At 39.5% G+C, this 19,940-nt stretch overlaps 1 protein-coding gene across 1 annotated transcript; it reads right to left on the bottom strand.

Annotated features, from left to right (window-relative positions):
* Positions 1 to 485: 485 nt before the first annotated feature.
* Positions 486 to 19,389, bottom strand: suclg1 (succinate-CoA ligase GDP/ADP-forming subunit alph). Its single transcript, XM_079159270.1, has 9 exons — positions 19,314 to 19,389; positions 15,673 to 15,773; positions 13,461 to 13,577; positions 13,018 to 13,230; positions 12,310 to 12,367; positions 11,690 to 11,773; positions 9,195 to 9,346; positions 5,028 to 5,216; positions 486 to 902 (listed from the first exon to the last, which is right to left on the bottom strand). The coding sequence occupies exons 1-9, from the start codon at positions 19,345 to 19,347 to the stop codon at positions 876 to 878; spliced, it is 975 nt and encodes a 324-aa protein (XP_079015396.1). The 5' UTR covers positions 19,348 to 19,389; the 3' UTR covers positions 486 to 875.
* Between the last annotated feature and the right edge of the window lie 551 nt (positions 19,390 to 19,940).

Here is a 19,940-nt window from a genome sequence, read left to right as displayed (position 1 = left end):
TAAATCTTTAGAGGCGGTAAAGTAAAACGAACGGTGCATCACAGCTAATAAGGCACAACAGCTTCCATTTTGGACTCTGCAGCCCTCGTAGATCAGCACTGACAAGACGGCTTGCCAACAAGTCAACAGCATGAATTCGAGTGACACAAGGTCATAAAAGTTCAATAGAATCTCGTTTCTGCTCTTCATTAATAGTGTATTCTTGTTACAGCATATAGGCATATAAATGCAAGGACTTTACAAGTGACTCTTTTCGATCTTGAAAATAAGATCTACAGCGGCTTCATCTCACCTCCTCACATAGTAACTGACTCTTTACATAACTGAAGAGCCACCTGTTGTATCCCCTTGTGTTCCCTCACATACGTCAAGTTACTTCAAAACAGTTAGAAAAACTGGAAGCAGACGAGCTCATTCAGTAATCAAGACCACATGTTTCACAAATGAGCCATATGAAAAAGGATAGAAACGACACAGCAGTGAAATGATATGAGAAATATTTCTTATTCAGGTGGACAGCCGGTCAAATGAGTGACGTTCTTACAAGCAAGCGTATAACGGAACAAAACAAATCGCCAAGGTTACCCTCCTTTGGCTGTCTACAGTGTGGAGGAGGAAAAACATCTAGAAAGCTTCGACAGTGTATACAATGAGTTCTTTAGGTTACCATTAGAACACTATGTTTTATTCTTTTGTTATGTGCAAGGTACAAGTTCATGGCAGAAATTACAATATAAACACTGCATGTGGGGCATTGTACTTGAGATAATCAGGGTTCACAGATGCTGTCGGGCATATCCACCACCAGAATCGGGCTGTTCCATCTCAATTTCAGGGCAGGGGGGTAAAAAGGTTGGTTGCCTTCCCCGCACGATTTACAACATCTTCCTCTTCTCAAACTCCTACAGGAGATGGACAAGAGAAAGATAGAAAGGAGGAGACGTCAAGTGAGATGAAGTGGGACAGAAGTGAATGATTTATTCATGCAAAATTCACACAGCCTCTGTTTTGATCTGATGCATCAGATCTGCTGTTGAGGTGGAGAAACCGAGGCGGTTGGAGCTCTGGAGAGCCCGTTGTTTCTTTTTCTTTTCTTTTCCTGGAGAGAGCATATCGTGTAGCGTCGTACGTGTCAGTAAGTTCCAGTTGTCAACACTAATAACAGCTCACTTCCTTTTTATTGATGGAGGCTACACATCTGCAAAAATCTGAGTTATGCGAGGTTACAATTGCCACGTTCATCAGCACAGTCCAACCATGCGACGACAAATGAGAAAGCATTATCTTAGCCATTAAGAAGGATGTAGCTATTTACATATTCAATTTGGGGAATATCATACAAACCGTAGGATGATAGAATATGTCGTTCCCCAAGAATTTTTCCATTCCACAAGGGGAAAGTAACTTAATTCAAATGCCATTTATCAGGTCTGCAGAACACACAAGCACTCCTGCACATGTTGGCCCATTCCTCTGAGGCTTCTGGATACATGAAGGTCTACTGCCACCTTCAGGAGGAAAGATTTTCACATCTCTGAGAAGGCAACCTTGGCCTCTCTAATCTCGACTTTTTAGTCAGGGGGAAATAAATGACGAGACATTGTGGAGGGGAGACTCTTGCTTTACAGATGATGTGGGGTAAAAGAGGGAGCGGCACAGGGTTAAATTAGTATTAGGGACAAATCTGTAGAGGAAATAAGAGGACAAAACGAAAAGGAGTAATGTGATGGAAAGAGTGACAAGACAGAAGGAGGAGGAAGGTATTGGTGACATAAGCAGACGGATGCTTTGCTGGTCCAAGGTAGCAGGCAGTAACTCAAGGGTACAAGACAAGAATCATAGCACCAAGTAAAAGCAGAGTTGTTTGTGACAGAGAGGAAAAACAACAACAGACTGTTTGTGCGAGACGCACTCAGACACCTGACAAGTCAAGTCAGGAGGAAGAGGGGGGGGGGGTAAAATGAGGAAAGTGGAGGTTGCCACTCAAAAGGGACGGATGAAAACATCTGAATAAATACTGAGAGCGGAGAAAAACATTACGTGAAAAAAAAGCCAGACATTTACAAGCTAGCGGTGACGGCAGCTTTAACACACCTAGAGCCAGATGTACGAGGGGCCCGGGCGTCGTAAATACAGTCTGCGTGAGCTGCCTTCCACTTTTGAATTTATTACACAAACAAGACCTCGAGATTAAATGTGTTCTGCTTCCGTTTGTTTGCTCACATCTGAACACATGAGCATGCACGATTTGCTCTTTGCATATTGAGCAGGATACGATAATACTATCTGCTGCTGCAATTAGGAGTTCCAGATATTATGTAAAGGAGTAAAAAGGTAAGAATTATTCTACCGTGCATATGAATTAAATAAAAGATGTTTGATATCTTGTCCATGCACCAGTTGCACTAAAGATTCCTTTAGGTATCACTCCTAGCACTGCATGTATACATGTTGTTATACTATTTGAAATCATATTGTCTGCCTGGATAAAATAGGATGTTTATAGACTTTGTTTATTCCACCTGATAGATTTGTGTTTTTGTCCTTGCCTTTCTCACTGTATTGAGGCAGGGCTTCGTAGGAAAACATCAATGACGCTAAAATTGAAACATGAAAGCTAGACAAAGAGAAAATGTGCAAAAGAAGTAGTAAAATTCCGCACAATGTCGGCTCTGAGCTCAGATATTTCTGGTTTAGATGTGAGAGATTAACTGGTCTGCTGACTGATCTTTTCACCCTTCATTTTTTATCGTGGTACTTTTCTTGTTGTTAAAAATCACATATTTTGCATTTCGGTTAGCTCGATGTCCAGGCCGGATATGTTGCGTTTCTGACAGGGCAAATTCAAAATGTCTTTTTGAAGGTTTCCTATGTTCCCTATGTACCCGTCTACCAGGTGTGAATTAAACACAAAGCAACACAACAAGATCTGAGGCTAAAGTATTATTTTGTCAAAAGGCTAGAAGGGAAAATCTTACAGCTTCAACAGAGGAGTACGAGCTTGCTGCATCCTGCTTACACTAACAGAGAGTTGGCAATGTGCATCTTTAATTATTATTATTATTATTATTATGATGAATAGTGTGCGGGAATGTGCTTATGCAACTTTGAGGACAAAAGCATCTTCTGCAGTTTGTTCAATTTGATGACATACCACTCGGAAGTAAGAGCCCCATTACTGGCTGGTCTCAGTTTATTGGAAATTACTCAAAAAACACATTCGATGATGCATGAGCGTGCTGTATTGCAGTTATTAATAAGGATGAGCACGTCGTACAGCCACTTGACAAACGATCGAATGAATCTACGGTCTAGACAAGGAGGTCCCTTTGTTCCGCTTACTATGTGTATTATTAAAAGCCATCCACTGCAGCTGTATGTATGATTGATAAACCTCTGATTCATGTGTTCGTCACCCGAGCAGGTGAGTGAATTATCTCGACCACGCCGAGCACCTGAGAACAGGGGGGGTCGTCATCGTTTCAGCCCACATCCGAAAAAAGGATGCTGACTCGCTCCTATTGCTTCGATTACGGCGGTCAATGAGATTAACAGAGATGTATGAACACAACGTGCAGCAAAATGAGCAACCACGTCGCGCGTTTTTCATCATTACACGCAATGATTATGAATTAGACTTTGAGGGGAAAAAACGTGTGTAAATCTATATCTGCGTGCAGTAGTGCCAGCAGTGGTAATGAAAGTATAAGATGATGAATGGGTGCAATACATGCTTTCACTTTTTATACATCTTGTTAACAGTGCTTCCCTAGAGATAAATTGAAATAAAGAGGCAGTGGGGCCAAATCAGCCACTGTCAACATGCGTTTATTAATTTCTGCCTCTCTTTACGGTATATTAAAAGTTCAATCTCTAACCTTGCTACTCCCAGAAGAAGTAAAATTAAATTCTTGTTCACAGTAAACCTTCTCACATTTGTATCCGCTCAGCGTTGAAAGACGGCGCTACGAGTGACCAGAATCACGAGTAGCACTACAGCTGTTACAATATCATTAAATAATGGGAACTGTAATTAGCTTGCTTGGAACACGTGACCGTGAGTATTTAGTTTGTTTGTATATGATTTTGTGTATTTGTTATCAAGCTCTAAAACATTTTTCCTGTATGTTTTCAATTCTTTAAATCTGCCATGAATGAATTGGACAGCAACACTACAGACAGAACTGGAAGAGGAAGACTGAAGCCGGGGTCAAGAAAAGAGGAGCGAGAGAAATCCAAAAGAGATGATTGACTTAGACAAATTTAACATTTTCAAAGTGTGTGATAATGAGAATGCAAAAAAAAAAAAAAACATGTGACATTTAAATACTGTAGGTTTTAGTGAATAAAGTATAAATAGAGTTGTATTCATGTAAAAACAGGACCAATAGAGGTTGAAGATAGTAATTATAGAAATGTTACTTGTTTTTTTACTATTAATGTTAATACATTTCTTGGTAAAGCTTTGAAAGTACTTTAAACGTATGCTGTCCTGTCCAATGAAACAGTAAAACTATCACATTATCAGCATCCGTAGTGGAAGAAGTACTCACAACTTTAACTTGAGTAAGAGTAATACCACAACAGAAAAATAGTCCAAACATACTTAAGTAACTAAAATAAATGCAATCAAGCAAAATTGCCCCTATCGAATTGTATTATGTAATTTATATCATTGAGTTATTACTACTATCATGTAAGCACAATGTTAACACTAAAGGGGGTTGAGGCAGAGCTTTTTTTTTTACGCAACACTTTTGGCAAAGATGTATTATTTATATACTGATCATACATTTCTGTCAAATCTTAATCTGCAAAGTAACAAGTAATGCCAGTACAGCTGTAGTGGGGTTCCCCCGAAAATGTAGTGGAAGCACAAAGTAGCATACAATGAAAATACTTAAGTAAAGATCATGTACAGTATCTAAGTAAATGTACTATTACATTAAATTCAACCATAGCTGTTCATGATCACTGTTCCTCAAGCCTCTGTAAACACTACATTCCTGCTGGAACAACGGACTCACCTTGAAAATAGTGCTGCCCAGCTGGGCAGGGGACATGCTGACAACAACTCCAGCTGACTGGAGGGCTGCGATCTTCTCTTTGGCTCCGCCCTTTCCGCCAGCAATGATGGCGCCAGCGTGGCCCATCCTACGGCCGGGAGGAGCAGTTAGCCCCGCGATGAAGGACACCACGGGCTTTGAATTAGCACCCTGAACATAGAAGATGGGGGTGGAAGAGAGAGAAAAGGAAGCATAAAATCAGGTTAAAATGGACCAAAAATAAGCTCAAGGGAAGGTGTGAGGATGTGAGTGCAGTTAGCAGAGCAACAAAGTGGATTAGGAGGAAGGAAAGAAGCAAAACGGGGGTAGAGGGTTGTGTAAAAATAGAGGGAATTAGCTTACTGCACCTGCATTTTATTCATTCATTAGAAATTAAACACCCCGTGTCCTCCCATTACAGATAATAACAGGCTCGTCTAACCAGCCGTCTCTGTTTCAGCCTGCATTATTAAAACAAAGGGTCAATCAAGCCATTTAATTGCATGGGTTGGTGTATGACCAGAGAGGGGCTCCGGCTCCTGCCGTTTCATATCATCTCATTTCTGAGATGGTAATTAGTCATGAAGGCACTGATTAGCTCAGCGCCTGTCTATGCTGCTTGCTCATTGATCGATGTTACGTTCAACAGTTAAGATCACTTCCAAGGTGAAGAGAGACAATATTTCATCTTCAGCAATAACATCATACGCAAGAGGGACGAAGTGAGTGTGTGTGTGCGTACAGCAGCTAATATTTCATATTTAGGAATAACAACATAATTGTAAGGGACGGCTTTCTCGCAGCACACATGCACGTGCACGTGCACGCACAGCTTTGCAGACTGCTTTCACAGAATGAATGTGGCATGTTCAGCAGCCAAAGCAATGCAGCAAGTTCCTTCAAAGATGCCCACTTCTTCTGCAATTTCTGCTCAAAATTCAGAACAGACACTGGCAGGAACAAGATGGCTAGTCTGGCTAATATACACTGGAGATGACTTTTAATAATTAATACGAGCGGGACATTTATCAGCCAGGGAAATGTTGAGGGCCTTGGATAGAAACGCGCTGCTAATGAGTCATTAACACTTGCACATCTAATATAGAAATGAAGAGAGGGGAATAACACTTTAAAGCGCTCCAAATGTGTTTCAAGCATCTGTTCTGTGTGTTGAAAAAAAATGTAAGCACAAAACAAAGTAGCACTGAAACCCCCACTCGGTATTCAAAAGTCAAATCACGTTGTGAATAAACAAACCACCCTCGTGTGAATCGAGTCTTGAATCTACCTCAAACGAAAGAGGTTTAATTACTCTATTAATCCCTGCCTCCTTTGAAGTACCAGCAATGCATACAGGGAGGTGAGTTACACTATCATTCACTTTACCCGTCCTTTGTCTTCCACTGTTAGCCGTTCAGATAGATTACCTTAATTATGAGACCAACAGGGTAGTTCACCCATCTCTGTTCTATAAACACAAAACAGCACTGCACCAAGGTGAGGAATCGTACTCGAGCTTTAAAAAAGCCAGACGGAGACAATTATCCGGCCCTATAAACATGACAGGTAGGCATGAATAAAAGTGGCATGTGCACGCACACATGGAGCTCATCGACACTTTCCTTCCAACAGCCTTCCTCCAGACTACAGGAGACACTTCTCAGTGTTTATTCCACAGAGTTACAAGGGCTTTAACGGAGCTCAGTGGAGACAGGATGGGCTGGAAAAAAAAAAATAGGTTGAAATCGAAAAGAAATTCAGTAAACCTCTAGCTAAGGTGCCAAATACTCAAGAACTACTTGATATGCATGAAGCAAATTGCAATACGGATATTCTGTGTAAAACCTATTTCTGACTTGAGAAAGCCTGTGAAGTTCTGGCAATGATAGGCAGACCTTTGATTCAGGTGACTTTTAAGACCATATTATGTTGGCAAGCGTCGCAGACATTGATTAAGACTGAACCTTGAAATATGCCCTGCATCATAAAATCTGACAGCAGAGCCTTCTGGGAAATATAAACTTGTTTACTTGAATCTTTACAGAATTAAGTCGTCGGTAGATAAACAGTCTGCAGTAACTTAACTGGAACACTGACGGAGCAAGGAAATCGATACTTCCTTCACCTTTCTGGTATAATGCGTCTTTCTCAAACAGGAGCTCAATATATTTAATGTTGCATGACACAAATCCATCACGACGCTGGGCCTTAATTTTCTGAGCAGTCTGAACTTAATGTGGCAGAATTTGTCAGGTTGATATGAAAAGCAGCGTCTCGTTTTCTCCGTTAGCTTCGTTCTATGATTAATGGCGTCCTACAGGACATGAACACGGTTTTCTGTCAAAGTTGAGTGTATTTCACACGAGGAGTTTCCGTCTTTGCTGCAGTGGCCGAGCTCCCCGGGTCATGTCGTGTACTCCCGAGGACCAATCAGGATTTAGCAATATCTAAACTAAAATCTAAAGATGTGGCCTGATAATCAGACTGAAGTAACAATGTGTTTGTCTTCATTCACTCAGTGTGTTCACATTAGCTCATTTCTTGTGTATTTTGATTTGTCCTAACCAATCAGCAGCGAATGATGTATCCATCCCATCGATTTCATTTTCAGTTAACGTTTATTTTTGCTTTTTTTTAATTAAGGTCAAATATTCTGCTGAGTCGAGTTATTTCTAATAATCATTAGTTTGTACAGCTGCAGCTCTAACGCCTGCATTTTTATCTATTCTTTATGGATGTAGCCAAGTGGCCATTTAGCTTTGAAGGAAAATTACTTCACAATTTATTATCCCGCCCACAAAGCTGTGATTGGTTCATTGTTCACCCGAATAGTGGAAATAGCCTTCAGCCAGCCCTATTTGTAATTGCTTTTTAGAAGTCTGGAGGCTTTGCTGCTGATGAAGCAGATGATCTGACTTTTTGAAGGTTGAACTCTAATAAATAATAGCTAAGAAGAATGTTTAATCAGTTAGAGAGAAACATTTAAGATTCAAAGTGTCCAGGGGCTGGAATGACATAGTTCTTCAACAGTCTAGTTATCAATTTTGATAATATTGACCAAATTCTTTCTACATTTGCCCTCCAAAAGCAGAGTTAAGTGTTGACTATGTACAAGTATGCAACATGTTGCCTGATTTATTTTAGGTTATAAATATAAAAAATATAAAACAGATCAACAAAGATCTATTGTATGTACCTGATCCCCTAAAGATGCTTCTGAATCGTCGAAATCTTCTTGATTATCAGAGAGCATCATCAATTTATGTCTTCACTATTTTGCAGTAGTTAATATTTTCAATGAGCTCACCTGCTGCTTCTTTCCAGCCATACTGTGCTTCACATTAATAATAATAATAATTTTAAACATCATATGAGGGCAGCCCTAGGTTACTGTATTGGTGATGCCAATTTCAATGTCAGAACGTCGCCTTCTACCTTCTGCTCTTCTCTACTACTAAGCACATTTTTATACGTACGATGTTCTTAACAGCTAACCTTGAAGGCAAAATCTGCAGCTTAATCCCACGCTCTGCTGGCCTTTTTCATGCACATGTTTCATTTGAACTGTCCCTTGCTGTCGCCACTTGTGCTTTATTTGTTGAGTGCGAGAAGTTATGCTCCTGAGACGCCAGCGGGGGGATTTGCATGCATTAGAGCGGCCGAGGGCAAATCCAATCCATTTCTCAGCTCAAGAGTGCCGTAGAGCGCGCACATGCACGGAAACAAACAAATACACTGACAAAGTTAACAGATTATCATCTGCGGGGCGCAAAACGCGACGTACAAGCGTGGTGAAGCTGAAAATGTCAATTCCGAGTTTGCAACCACTTAGCCACATAAGCTAATTATCACCCTGCTGCCGTTTATCAGAAAAGGTTCACTGCTCTTTAACAAAGCGGGTTTCTAGAACATCATACCTACATCCCATCTGTGTCTCACACACACACACAAGGACACTTTGATCTAGACATATGATGGTTCCCAGTGTTCACTACAGCTGAGAGATTTGAAAAGGCACAACTAAGAGACAATTCAGAACATGTTACGTGGGAACAGATGCATCTGCAGAGGTGAAGCGCTGTTTGTAGCAGACTGTATTGCAAGGCGAGTGAGGTAAAATAATACGTGTCCAGTGTGTTATGTCCTCACAGAGTTGTGCTGTTTGAGGTACTCCGCTGCATTCTCCTCCGCATTGCCTCCAATTTCTCCAATCAGGATGATGCCCTCCGTCTTGGGGTCCTGCAGGAACACCTCCAGACAATCTATGAAGTTCGTACCATTGAATGGATCCCCGCCAATACCTTGCAGGAGACAAAGCAAACACTTGCTGTTTAATCAAGAACCTGTAAGGATAATTCCTGTGAATATTTAAAAGGATCACATTTGCCTTTTCAGAGCGTGGAATAAGAAGCAGATGGAACGTAGCTTTCTGTTAATATGCGCTGATAATCAGAATTGTAATTATTCACAGTTCTTCACTGGGGTTGCCCAATCTATTTGGCAACGCCTGAATTGTTCCACTTTAATAATGTATAATAACAACTTTTTTTACCTTCTAAATAGAGTGCTGCACGAATGAGTCCTAAATGCCCTAAATAAGTCAGCATTTTTGCTGAATTCTCTGTAGGTTTGCCACTTCGAGCGACCCCTTTGTTTGTATAAAAAGATTGAATATAGCTGTGATACATTGAGTCTCTAACACAACAACATATTATAGAAAGTGTAGATAGGCAACACTTTCTTCCGAAATAATGGAAAACCGGACAGAGGTCAAAAGGAGCAGAATGTTTCAATCTCACGTCAAAGTCACTAAATATTTGTTTCATCTTATAACGATCCCGATGCATCTCTGCGCGGGAGTTTGACGACACATTTCTGTTCCAAGAATCATGACGAGCGACGCTTTTCCAAATCACAATGGTCCAATAATCATTTTCAATAATAATTACACCAGCATCCGTAAAAGCCTGGGCAAACCTTCTGAGATAAATCTTAAATAAATCTCCTTGATATTCTTACCATGAAGAAACCTGGCAACACAAAGAAAAAAAAGTACATGTATAATAATCAAAGAGAAGCACATTACCTGCAACAAAGATGACATTGATATTAAATATTGTATTAAATGGAATTTGCTGTAGTCCCAAGGTCATGCTCAGATTTAAGAAATCTGAGAAAAACAAACAGAACCACCAATAAACCTCCTTAATGAACTCTACAATATTTAATATGGTTTTTATGAAGCCTGGCTAGACGACGCTCCGTAATTAAAATGTCTAAATAATAATGAAGCCAAGTTGTTTTTCAGTTAATTTCGGCATCCAGCAAGCCCTCTAATATGGATTTTCCTGTGGGCACGACATTTGCCAAAGGAATTTGTCTTTGTAAAACAGTTAATCTTTATTCACGCTGTGTTGCCAAGAAGTACACGTGCTCGGTATAATGGTGTTATTACAGTAAGTCTAGAGGGTCTGATGGAATTAAAACAGATTGGCTGACAGTTCCAGTACGCAGAGATGCATCAACAACAGACGGGGGGGCCTCAACCGATCATTTCACTGAGAATGACAGTAAAGATTGATCAGTGAATACATTTAATTTGAGAGATAATTCTCTGTAACAAACATTGTTCTATATAATGTCCCAGCTTCAGCTTCAGCTTGCGCTCTAAAACTGAATGTGTCGCTGAACCCCAGTAGAAGTCAGTAAATTACAGAAACAATTGTCGGGAAGAAAAGTGAGGTAATAGCACGATGAGTAGGCGATGGAAAGTTCCACATCTGTACTCCGATATTGCAGTAATGACTGTATTACCTGCAAGTCACACAGGACCTAGTATGTATTTAGGTTCAGGTAAAAAGATTCGTCAAAAAAGGATCAAGATTTAAAAGACAGGAGACATTTAGGAAATCCACGCTCTCTGAATGGCTCCGCTTTTTAAGGATATTCATGGTTTACTTTATCTCAAGATCTTTCCGTTCTGAACCTCTTCGTATCATGTGATAATGTGACAGAGAACCACGGGAGATGAAACGCATCGTCTCCAAGATTTTAAGAACAAAGAAATGTGACAGTTTCCACATGCCTCTGAGGCCACCGAGCGTTCTGTTCATTCTCAATAGTGCCCTTTAAAAGATGGCAGCAACTGTGATGTTCAGATCTCACAGGAATATTTTAACCAATGATCAGGAAGTTGGTAAATGCTTTTTCAACACAAAGCGTTGCTATTCACTGGAATTAATCAGAAGTTCAATGTGAATTTAGTAGATGCACCATCCTATTTCTAAGAAGTCCAATAAAATATTATTTTCATCTCCTGTAGCAAAAATATTTAAGACAAAAGTATAGAAACATCCCAACAGCCGCCTTATTATGTCTTAAAACAGAGGCTCAAAGTAAATGAAGGCATATGATGAGTGCCTGGTATGAAGTGACCATCCCGTCTACACACTAGTAAAATCTCCGCCGTTATTCTCTGTTCAATTTCCTCAGTGTTCTCTTCCAACAACCCATAAAGCAATACACTGTTTGATCTTCCAGTCCCAGTTAACTGCCTGTTGTAATATCGTCCGGATATAAAACTAGGAGCTGTGTTACAGTGTGCTAAATATACGTTGTACATGCCACAGGTCAGTGGTACCTACCAATGCAGAGTGACTGGCCCAGGCCGACTTGTGTAGTTTGATGCACAGCTTCGTACGTCAGGGTGCCCGATCTTGACACAATGCCTGAAAGAAATATTAACTTTGTTATTTTTTTATTTAGTCATTTTGAATTACCAACTCAAAAACTGCTCCAATCAAGTGTAATAAAATGAAATATAATGAAGTTGTAATATTCTGTCCAACTCTGACTGAATTGTTTCATCATGACAGCAAAAACAAAAGAGATGTCAGCTCTGTAACAGCTGTTCCGTCTGTGCTTTGGGAATGATGATGGGTGATTTACTATAAAAACAGACTTCTTCCTGTGAAGGTTCACTGGTTAACAGCAGCACACACTGTTTATCAAGCTGTCAACAGCAGAAGCTCAATCTACAATTCAAGTACAGCGTTTCATTTGGAAGGTACGGTATTAAAGTTCTCTTCCATCACACTTCAGTCATTTAGAGAGTGCAGTTGGAGAACTATTATTTAATGAAATAACTAAGCTTTTCAGAAGTAACTTGTATTTCAATGTGTAATTTAAATGATTCAAGATCTAAACAAAGAACTTAAAGTGTTTGATGTCATGAATTTCAAACTAAAAAATTAAGATATCTCACCAATTCTTCCCTTCTTGTGAATGTGACCCGGCATGATCCCAATCTTGCATTCTCCAGGCTGCAGAAAAGTTACATTTTTAATTTCTAATTTACTTTGGTACACACATATATGACTGTTTTTAACAACCACTAATAAATACTGCATCACTGGTAATGTTGTATTATCAGCTCCCCAAACATGTCTCTCCTGTAGAAAAGCTTTTCTCTGTGGAACACAGTCATCTATTATTAAGCTTTTTTTCCATACGCCATAAACTCACTTTAAATAAACCAGAACAAAGTCAGCGGATATTCACTGAGAAGATTCTCATAAGTGATGATAACTACTTAACTTCTAGTTTTCTAAATCAGGAAAAGCTGGGCTATTTAACCCAAATAACTAACATTGTTTATTACCAAAAACACAGAAAGAAAAAACCCAGCAGTATTAATAAACTGTGCTCCTTTAAATAGGTTCTAGGTCACAGTGACTTTTGACCACCAAATTCTAATCAGTTCATCCTCGAGTTCAAGTGGATGTTTGTGGCAAATGTAATGAAATTCCCTCCATGCATTACGGAGATACTGCAGTAACGAGAGAGGGGCGGATGGACAGACAATCCGCAGACATAATGCCTCCTACAGTGGCTATTACCGGCACAAGAAAAAGCACATGCATTATTATATGCATGTGTGATATTGTGTGCGTGTGTGTGTGTGAGCGCTTACGTTGATGACTCCTGGGCAGTTGGGGCCTATGAGGCGGGTGGCGCCCTGGCGCAGCAGCTTATGTTTGACTCTGACCATGTCCTGCTGGGGGATGCCCTCAGTGATGCACACCACCAATGGGATCTCGGCATCGATGGCCTCCATGATGGCCGCTGCCGCGAACGGAGGCGGTACATAAATCACAGTGGCATCTGCTCCTGTGCCCTCCTTTGCCTGAGGCGAGGAAATAAAAAAAAGGTATCGGTGGTGCATTCAAAATGGAAATTCTAAAGCTATGAAATAGTGCCACCTAATGTTTCTTTAAATGCATCTGCAAAAGCTTCACACAGTCCCTTGCAGGATATTACAGGAAATCTGTCAGATCCATATCACATATTTCAGCTTCAATATGTTTACGACAGATGTTGGAAGAGGACAACAGGCTGATAAGGAGTCATACGTACCTCCTTGACAGAGTTGAAGACTGGCAGGCCGAGATGTGTCTTACCACCCTTGCCGGGGGAAACACCTCCAACTAACCGGGAGCCATAGTCAAGAGACTGCTGACTGTGAAACGTTCCCTGCGAGGAAAGAGGAGGAGTTATGAGTGTGTAATGAAGTGGGGTGCAAGCCGCTTTCTGGAGCGCCAACCTTGACATATCATCACAGACTATTTGACATACTGTCATTTCCATGTGGGCTATTGGGTACCCGTCATTGTTGAAATATTTTATTGGCGACATTCATGAAATTGATGCATTAGCTTCAAACCAAACAAACACATTTAGAAGTTTTTTCTGATTTGTCTTAACCTCAGATGATCCTCAAAGAAAATTTGAATTTAAGTGTCATTATTAAGACAAATTCTAACTTACATCTGGTGGCGGTTTGGAGGTAAAGACCGTAACACTGTAAGCACCAATGGAAGTAATCAACCACATAGACATTATGAATGTGACCATGCCTATAAAAAGGTGCAGGACAGATGCAGTGACATTTAAATTTATTCCAAACAGATTAGCTTTAAAAAAAAAAAGGAAGAGTGTGCAGCATTTAGGGCATCTCAGCTTTTAGCTTCAAAATGCAGTTCAGGGTTTGAATATGTCCCTCTTTGTAAACATCATGAAGCTACAATGACAAGCTGATACAGAATTAATAAGAGGAACATGTGGAAGCTGGATGTAAAGAGGTTAATATATGGACTGTAGATAAAGAGAGGGACACTGATGCTGGTGTGTCTGGTACAAATATCACCATCCGGCACGGATTGAAATGAGAATAAACAAGATAAAGCACCAATGAAAACCAAAGGGAGTACGTTGTATTTTAGGAGGTAAAATCCGAGTTGTAATTCTCCAGAAAATTAGTTGATGAAGGCCGTGTTAATTCATGTTCTCATATGCGTCTGTAGTCGGTGAAATGTTACTGAGAGAAAGTCGCCACAGGACATAACCACACGCGTAAATAAATGATCCTCATGTAGAAAGTATTACTAGCCTATTAAGAGGAATTAGAAGTTATTGAATCTTTTCTTTTCCTCCAAATTATAATGTACTCGTTCACCTTCTGCTAACTTTGCAGTTTTTGCCGGTCATTATTATCGCTAATGTTGAGACACTAAAATTGCAACATTGCTTGCCTATCAAGCCAGAAAGACTCAACAGTGTGCACTCAATAGCACGTGCTTCATTTCTCATCGCTTTCTAATTACCCGGAGTGTTCACTGGAACTATATTTAACAACCTTTGATTATGTTGAAGAGAAAATGGAAGATGAAAAATGGAATGTGCATGAGGACAGAGGGGGATTATAAATTTATAAAGTCCACATTTCTGGCGTGTTGAGCACACTTGCCAAGATTTTCATTCTCCTCGACTGAACACAGTTCAAAGTGAACCACATGAGAATTTTCACGCTGCTGAAAAATAACTGGAAGGTATTATCATGGACTAAAAAACAGTGACTGAGGAAAGTCACAAGGGTAAAACAAAACTGAAGTCAAAGTAAAAATCAATTTCTCCAAAACTAGCAGAAATAAAAACAACCGTTTGATATATTATCATGAATAATACTGCAAATAAAATAAATAACAATTCTGTGCTCAGATCCAGCCTTGGCTTTCCTCTTTTTACTGCCTGAAACTCAGGGTACTGAAGTCATTTTATTAATTTCTTTACAATTGAAATATTTCACTTAAATGGACCTTGTTCTGTAATTCAGTTTCTTTTTTCTCCATTATAGTTCTACTAATGCCACTTCTGCCTACTCTGTATAGACGTTTGTCTGCCCTGAGAGACGTCCCTCAGCCACACGTTTCAGCTATGAAGGAGTCTTGACGGAGGTATTCGGGTATTGTGCTGCTCTTCCCTGAGGGTCTGAGGATCGACGCTGGAGTCAATTTAAAAAGACTCTGAGACAAACTTGTGCTGTCGGCCGATATAGATTAAATAAACTTGACTTGAATTGACAAAATGTATATCATTTAGTTGACTCCACATGTTTATCAAGGTGGACCTCAACTGTAAACATATTAACAAGTGATGGAAATAAACTTTTATAAACTCTCCTCTCTGTGTATCAAAGCCTTTTAGCTTGACCTCCAGAGATCACCTAAGAATGAGACAGAGTGTGTGTTTGTGTACGTAGTAAGGTGATTTAACAAGTTGCCGTACAAACCTGCTTCCCGGTGAAACCTTGGCAGATGACCTTTGTGTTCTTGGTGATGTAGAGGTTCTGTCTGGATGCAGTATAGCAGTGCCTGACTCCGCTCTGCTGCACTGGATGGAGAAAGAGGAAAGGGGTCAAAAATGAAGAAATTTAAAAAAACATAAATAAACAAATATACATAAATACGTATAAACACATGTAAATAGAAATCATCAAAATCTTACAAAATGATAAATTCCTATCCATGTGTTCACTGAAAAGGAGTATTTAGTTTTGTGAATGAGTTTTTGGCTCATCATTTAAAAAGGGTCTGTGGTTAACACAAATTGAAAGATTTGAAGGTTTTGTTCTGCTGTATGAAATACGTCAGTAACTATCCCACTGGTGAATTTTGAAGCTTTTGCATGTTTTTAAAAAAGCAATTGCTAATAAGACGCTAAATGAGACAACGAAACCTCATCATGGCAAACACAAACACAAACTTTAGCTTGGTGATGGCTTGATGTCTAGTGAACCAGCACAATAGAGATGTCCGGGTTGGCCAACAACAACACACCATCCCTGCAGAGATCTACAACTGTACTGGTATGCGTGTGCAAATGCATAAAGAGAAGCGCTCATTTAATAATGGTTTGAAGGTCAAAAAACTGAACAAAGGGAAAAAAAAAAGGTTAAAATAAAAGTTGTCCGTTCACTTTTCCTCCAAGACTTTAGAATAATGTCTTTGCTTCTGCAATCATCGTTTATTGTTGTTGACTTACAATGTATGGTAAATGGACTGCGTTTATACGGCACCTTTCTACCTTAACGGACAAAGCACTTTACAATCTTTCTTCTCATTCACCTCTTCACACACACATTCACACAGCGATGGTGGCGGAGCGAGGTGCTGGCCTGCACAATGGGGGCATTTTTCTTCCAGTGTCCCGCTCAAGGACAAGGGGCTCACACCGCCAACCTTGGGAATAAAGGACGACTTGCTCCTGAGCCACCGCCGCCCCATAGTTTTCCAAGATGTTCTATTAATATTTGTTATTTATGCTTGTGCTGTAATGCAATGCTGTCAACTACTGAAGGAAATGTATAGTAATGCCATCGATTTCAAGGCTGTTATCGGCACATTTTGTGTACCGTCAGCTAAAGTTGCAGGGTAACTACTTGTGTTTAAATGTATATTTTGAAAGTGGAATAATGGTGCTTCACTACATCTAATACAACTGACATTGAATTAAAAGACCACATGTAGTCATTGGGACAAACAAAGAATTATCCAGCTCTGCAATTTTTAGATTATTAAACTCTGGAGATTGATGCGTTTACTGTACGGTTCAGTCCCACAGCTCCTATCAACTCTGTTTTAAGCAGCTGCCGACAGTTTTTTTTAATTTATTTATTTATATATATATATATATATATATATATATGTAAAGAGCACAGGTGTTATGAACAACCTTACCCTACAGGAAACACTAGCGACATGTTACACAACCTCATTATGAATACTTGTCACAGAGTGACTGGTTGGATATTTCATAGGTATTAAATCACAGCAAAAGATTCTCTCAAAATTGCTTTTATTCGCATGTATGTTTTACTGTTGTACCACAGTATTGTCATAACAATGGACGTTTTTGTTTACCAACTGTAAGCATAGAGTTCAAAATTGATTCAAAATAAAGCTTCATTGTAAATAAAGCTGCAATCACCATATTAATGGGTTGAAAATAAATAAAATACACAGTATATAAATATATGCACACTAAATAATGACTCCTTTAGCGCTGAAAATATTAGTTAGTTGATAAATTTCCAATAATTAAACATAAGAAAATGAATCGAAAAAACGTATAATGAAACATTAATGGTTTAAAGTAATAATCCCGAAGTTCTTAATTTAAATAACTGTCATTCACATTTTTTACCAACTCCAAGCGAGTAAAATCTGCTCGCTCCAACTCCTTACATTGTCATCCGACAACAAGTCACGTGACACAAAAACAAACAAAGTGTAGGTAAGATAAACGTATTTCTTTGTAGGGTCCTTTCCATAACTCTCACGTTCTCCCTCAAAACTGATCCAATTTTAAAACAAATAACCCCAAATTAGTCACTTAGACACAAAAACATGGGTAAATAGGGTCCAGGTTGAAAGATACTGAAGTTACACTTTAATTCACTATCTATCACCGAATGAGGCAGCACGATGGTGATTGAGCCTATGGCCCACTGAGGAAAACGCTTACATTTGCAGTATTACCAACTGGGTGTCTGTGGCAACATTGTGATGAAGTCTTGAAAGTAAGATCCAATAACATGCCTGCAAATACTGCTCACCGCCTAAGGTGGCACCAAAGACAATGGTACAGACCAGGATTTTAACTTTACGTATTATTGTACGCAAAAGGCCAAATCTTTTAACACAGCTTCTCAAATGTCATTCAGGGTGCTGGGAACTTGCAGTGGCCTTTATTTTACAGTACTTTCTGAGAGTTTGTAAACCACTTCATCAACAAGTAATTGAAAAACAACATGTTAACTGCATTCAGGTTTCACTCCTTGAACAGATGATGACACTATGACCTAAATGAACGCTACACTACATCCGATTGCCTCTCTTCAGTCTAACACACAGATGTTCTGAAACCTAAAGCTAATACATTTGACCTATCACATGTGAGTGGGTACAACTCTGTAAGAAAAAGGCTTCAAACAAGAGAAGCCTGCTAGTAATAAACAAAAAGGTAAAAATAAGGCCTAAGAAGATAGAAATAACTGATGACTACCAGTGACTCTCTTTGGGGTCTTGAAACTTGTCACTAGACTTTATTCAAAGATCAACAAAGTAACCTTAACACATTAAATATGGGCAATCAAAACAGAAGCTTGTATCCCTCAAAAGAGATTTTAAAACTTATTTTCTCAGTTGAAAAGTAGTCCCTACATATAAAACAAGCTTCTAACTGGGCTCACTGACAATGAACTTTGGTCTTCTGTCCAGAGACAGCTGCACTGTAACGCTACAAAGTTCAGTTAGCCACTTTAGCTCAATGTCCCAACAATGTCACAGCTACTAAATCACGGCTATATCATAATAATCTAGAACTGTAGCTCGCTAATGCATCGTATACAGCCAACTTAGGTGTCAGATGTATACAAAAATGCTCAGAGCTGTAACGTTAACCACGTATTCTGCAGACAGACTGATTGAACAGCTAATGTAGCTGCCTCAAATCATTGACAAATAACATGAGCTAACGTTAAGTTACTCTAACAAAAACAACTTGAGCAGAGTACATGGACGAGCTACGTTTAGTCGAGAGGACATGGAAGGTCATAGATCGATACTTGCTCTGGCCTGGGCGCAGGCAGCTGTGGGTAAAGTTACATTTCAGTTGAAGCTAGTTAGCTGGCTGGCTAACTAACAGTCAGTGAGCTACTACAACATTAGACGGTTGGTAGGCTAACGTGGCTAACTAGCCTGGAAGCTCACTGACAGCAAACCAAGGGAGGCTTTGCTAGCCAGTGAAAGATTAAGCAAGCCTGCAAAGCTCTTCTTATGCAGCACATAACCAACGAGTATACTTGTGTTACAGAAACTAAACTGTCAAACGTTCCAAGTGATTCAAACTAGAATTTAGTGAAATACTTACAAAGCAGCCTGGCAAACAACCTGCTGTGAGACATCTTCGGTCATTCACCAATGACACCAGAGGCTGAGGACCCGACCTACGGATTTTAGCTGACTATAAATATCCCCATCTGATTATTGAATCAGCTTGAAAACATCTGCTTGTTTGATAATAAAGTCCAAGCTTTCCATGTTCATTGGTAACTGCTTGCTGCTGGATTTATCTGAGTTTTTAATATTGGGTATAAAACAGACACATGAATCGTATTTCTTTCCAGGCAAATTAGTAGGCTGCTTCCATTCACAATGCATTCTGGGTAATATAGTTCTTAACGGGGTACGTGAAACCTGCTAGCACTAGAGGTCGCTTCAATCACATGGATCATTTTAGAAGGTTAAATGTCACCTCGATTGCCATAAGCATAACATTAAAATTGAGTTGAAAGTTTATTCTTGGTAGTGACAACAACTTGTAAGTCATTAGAAAACTGCAAAGACCACTTACTTTTTTTCAACAGCCTGTTGTACATTTTAATGAAATATATTTAGTCAATGGTCCATTAACATTAATTTTAAGATATTCCTTTTTTTGTAGATATGTTGTAGGAGTACTTACACCAGGCAGCCTGTGATGGGTTAAAAAAATGAT

Source organism: Pholis gunnellus (genome assembly GCF_910591455.1).
Source record: "Pholis gunnellus genome assembly, chromosome: 5".
In the NCBI taxonomy this organism is placed as follows: domain Eukaryota; kingdom Metazoa; phylum Chordata; class Actinopteri; order Perciformes; family Pholidae; genus Pholis; species Pholis gunnellus.
This window is presented reverse-complemented; position numbering and strand designations above follow the sequence as displayed.

What these genes read in the sequence shown, in the direction of transcription:
- suclg1 (XM_079159270.1), bottom strand. Translation starts at nt 19,347, where the DNA reads ATGTCTCACAGCAGGTTGTTTGCCAGGCTGCTTT. An exon ending in GTTGTTTGCCAGGCTGCTTT is followed by an intron (nt 15,774 to 19,313) that starts GTAAGTATTTCA and finishes TTCTCCATCCAG; the next exon opens with TGCAGCAGAGCGGAGTCAGG. An exon ending in TCACAAGAAGGGAAGAATTG is followed by an intron (nt 11,774 to 12,309) that starts GTGAGATATCTT and finishes TATTTCTTTCAG; the next exon opens with GCATTGTGTCAAGATCGGGC.